General features: G+C 38.3%; 1 protein-coding gene across 1 annotated transcript; it reads left to right on the top strand.

Moving 5' to 3' along the window:
• The first annotated feature begins 906 nt into the window (after positions 1-906).
• LOC141639901 (putative methyltransferase TCM_000336) lies at positions 907-3,452 on the top strand. Its single transcript, XM_074448882.1, has 3 exons — positions 907-1,176; positions 1,322-1,726; positions 2,146-3,452. Exons 1-3 carry the CDS (start codon positions 1,102-1,104, stop codon positions 2,350-2,352), a joined length of 687 nt encoding a protein of 228 aa, XP_074304983.1. The 5' UTR covers positions 907-1,101; the 3' UTR covers positions 2,353-3,452.
• Positions 3,453-4,214: the final 762 nt, after the last annotated feature.

Genomic DNA, 4,214 nt, shown 5'->3' with positions numbered 1-4,214 from the left:
TTTCTTATTTAGGAAAAGTCCATAAAGTTATGCCGCATGTTTTATTTTATTTTTTTGGTGACGAGGAGGTTGGATCCTCCCCGATACGGGGACCCCACCGCAGCGCCGTACTACGTAAGTTCATTCCCATGAGGATTATTCCTCCTCTCCGGCCAGTCCCCTCCCGAAAGTGTTCATTTAGGGAATCGAACCCGGGACCTCGCAATTCCTCCTTAGGAGGCTTTGAGGCCACCCCTGAACTCCACTGCACTCACACTCTTGGGTTGCTGCATGTTTTAACAATGCAATAAAAGGAATTTTTTTTCCAAAATAGGCATTTTCACAAATTATTTCACGAAATAGGTCGAATTTCAAATTAATTGCACAAAATGGGTCCACGTCATACCCAAAGCTTGTGTTCAGATCTAACTCGCCATCTCGGTCGGCCGACCGAGCTCAAAGTCGCCAACCCCCTTGGCGTTTTGGTCTGAAGGTCTTCTTCTTGGAAACTTCCTTCTTTGTGCAAATGACTTCGTCACAAGTCGCCACCCGCCATGGCGACTTGACCCCTCATACTAGCTTCGTCAATACCAAGCCTACGTGGACCCATTTTCGACAATTAATTTGAGACTTGACCCATTTTGATAATTAATTGGGGAATATCGCCTATTTTGGAAAATCGTTCCAATAAAAGTCTATAAAGTTTTGCCGTACGTTTTAAGACTTACTGTCATCACTAATTCTCATTTCAAACGTATTATTCCTTCTAAAACCTTCAAATAACCTTATATAACCATTTTATGGTAAATATGACCATTTAAATTGGGTCTCATTTAACTGTAAATAATTCACATATGGCCTGTCTAAAACTTTTTAGACAAAAGATGGCCGTCTAAAGGGAGACCTTCTACTCCCCATATAAAGGAGTCATTCTTTCTTACATTTGGTAGATAGATACTCACATAAATCAAACAAGGGATGGAATACATTAATTAACGAGTTTGAGTGTGTGAGATAGTATAATCAGTTTTTTCTAACAATAATTTAGAGATTTTACTTTAGGAATCGAGTAGTTTCTTTTATTTTATATTTTTTCCTCCAACCAATAAACAGTCTAACGAAATGGAAGTTGAAAAGGTTTTTCACATGAAGAAAGGCGTTGGTCACACCAGCTATGCAACGAACTCTCTGATTCAGGTCTATCCGTTATCCCTCTCCCTTCCTGTATTTCTCCGACTCTTTATAACTCGGCGTCTAATTTCAGAAAATATTTATGCTCAAAATAATTTAGAACATCACTCAACTTTGAAACCTTGAATCTCAAGATTTTGTTTTGAAACAGAGAACAATAACATCACAAGCCGGGCCGGTAATAGAAGAAAGCACAAGGGAAGTCTATACTACCTTAAGGCCAGAATGCTTTATGATGGCCGACATGGGTTGTTCTTCAGGGCCAAATGCTTTGCTACTAGTCTCGAGAATTATTGATGTAATTGACGAGGCTAGTCGGAGTATAAATCGACAATGCCCTCAATTCGGAGTTTTCTTAAACGATCTACCTGGAAATGATTTCAATGCCTTGTTTAATTTGCTGCCGAGTTTTGAACAGGACTTGGAAAAAGTAGAAGGAGGCCGTATCAGACCGTGTTTTGTGTCCGGAACCCCGAAGACATTTTATGGAAGGGTTTTTCCTGACAAATTACTTCATTTTGTTCACTCCTCATACAGTCTCCATTGGCTTTCTCAGGTAATGAAATTAAATGCCGTTTAGATAATGCTTTCGTAATTCAAGTTCACGATTCGCTCTTGATAGTGAATAACTAGTTTAGATTTAATGCGCGGTAATTGTAGAATTTTTATTTTTAGAAAAAAAAAACTAACTATAAAACTATTCATGAAATGTATATTTATAAACAAAATTAATGAAATTTTTTATAAATTTTTTATTAGCACATCATTTAGTTATGATTTAGCATACAAAGAATGAATTTTGTATTACAAAAATTTTAGAGACAAATTTTAAATAAGAGATTATATCAAAATAGGAAAGTAAATAAGAGATTTTATCAAAATAAGAAATGTAGTTTATGCGGGAAAATTTGAAGTTTTTCCTATTCTTTTAGTAAATAGAAGATAATCCAACACGTTGGAGATGCATTATGTCAGGTACCAAGAGGATTGGTGAGCGAAAATGGAGAACCATTGAACAAGGGAAACATATGCATAACAAAAACAAGCTCTCGAGAGATATACGAAGCATACTATTGTAGACACCTCGTTTCTGCACCCCTCGCAAACCACCCGGTGATGATTGGGCCGCATGTTTGGTACGCGGAACGATTTGTGACAATTCGTAAGATTATCGTCAAGTGATTGCTCAAACATTAATGTCTACCTCATGGTCGTCATCTAGGTGTCATTACGGTCATTTTGGCAGTAATTAGAGTACATTTGGAGTCTGGGTCAAAAACCGTCTTCATTTCCTAAAACCGTCAAATCCCGAGTCAAAGCAACGTGCTTGTCTACCTAAGGTTAGGATGTCATAAAATGTTGAGATTATATCTCATTTTGAGTCTCATGTCGCTTCATTAGGCTAAACTAAAAGTTTACATTACAAAATGTGCATTTCATTTAGTTAAATTGACAACCCGAGCTTTGGGCCCGTTTTACGAGGTCATAATGAGTTTTTTGGGTCAGGCCTATTTCACAGAAAGTTCTAGATCTCTTTCTTAGCTTTCCAACGCCACCGAAATCACCTTATTCCGAGTCTTGTAGAGAAAGTTATGCCTAAAATACGACAGGCTGTCAAACGCGTTTTCTATGCGCAGAGAAACCTACCCGGGAAAGGACGCAGCAAGTGCTGCGCCTCTTCCAAGGGACGCAGCACCTGCTGCGCCTTTTTCCAGGGTTTTCTTTTTGTCCAAGCTTCCGTGTTTTAACCTAAGTCGGTTGTTTCCGGATCTTTCCTTCCGTATCCTAGTCTTACCATAATTCCGTCGCGTAATTAGTATAAATAGGAGCTTTCGTTCCTCATATTTCTCACGCGAGTGTCCGCCCTTCTCTTCTCCCTTTGCATTCTAGACTTCGTTCTTACTAATTGGCGCCTACGTGCTTGGACTTCCGACCACGTAAGCTCGGATCTTTCCGGGTACCAGCCTCTCCGTTGCATGACCGACCAATTTGACCAACTACACATAATCAATCTAAATTAATCAATCGTTTTCCTCTTACGAGGGCACTCTTTCCTTGCATTCGCGTCGAGCATTCACTAGTTGATTTTCTTAGTTCATCTCGTTCCGTCAACATGTAAGTCTGAGGGTGTAATAATTCCTCTTTTATTTATTATATTTTATTTATTGTATAATCATCGTTGTAAGATTTATGTCGAAAGCACCGTTTAAAACCGATTTCTAAAAACCCTTTGTTAAAACCTGTTTTTACGGATTTCCAGTAAGTAACCGTCGAGAAAGGACGCAGCAACTGCTGCGCCTTTTGAAGGAGCGCGATTCTGCTGCGCCTCTTCGTGAGGCTGCCGCAGCTCCTGCTTCCTTTCTTCTTCGTTTATTCTCTGTAATTCGTTCGTGTTTTTACTTGTTTCGTTTGTTCTTGTTAATTCTTCGATATCATAATATTATATCTCACATGTATTATATATTCATCATCATTAATTCACATGTTTTAATTGTCATAAATCCGACTTAAATCCTAAGTAATCAATATTTACGGGTTTTCGTCTTTAATATTCAAATCCGGATTTTAGAAGTTCAATCTGTTCATATTGGGTTTCTGAGATTCGTCATTGATATATTTGCATCCATGTTCGTCATCATTCATCATGTTTAGTCTAATTAATTTTTTAGTTTGTTCCATTCACCGATGCCACTAATTAATCATTCATTAACATCGTCCCTTCACATAAATAATCCGTTTAGTTTCCGTCTCATCCATGTTTTACTGTTTTTATGACTTTAATCGCATGTAAATAATCCATTAATTACTTTCATCCGAGTAGATAATCTAATCAATCCCTAAAATTACCAATTAACATTAACGATTTGCAGTTCCGGCTTCACAGCCAGAACTCACCCTTGGAACAGACGCAGCAACTGCTGCGCCTCATCCAGAGGGCGCAGTCTTTGCTGCGCCTGTTCCAGGATGAGTTCTGTCCCTGAACTCCGTTTTTGCTTTGACCTAGTTTGTTTAGCTTACGTAATTAATCGACTATTATTCGTAAT

Source organism: Silene latifolia, unplaced genomic scaffold, assembly GCF_048544455.1.
Source record: "Silene latifolia isolate original U9 population unplaced genomic scaffold, ASM4854445v1 scaffold_590, whole genome shotgun sequence".
Taxonomy (NCBI): Eukaryota; Viridiplantae; Streptophyta; class Magnoliopsida; order Caryophyllales; family Caryophyllaceae; genus Silene; species Silene latifolia.
This window is presented reverse-complemented; position numbering and strand designations above follow the sequence as displayed.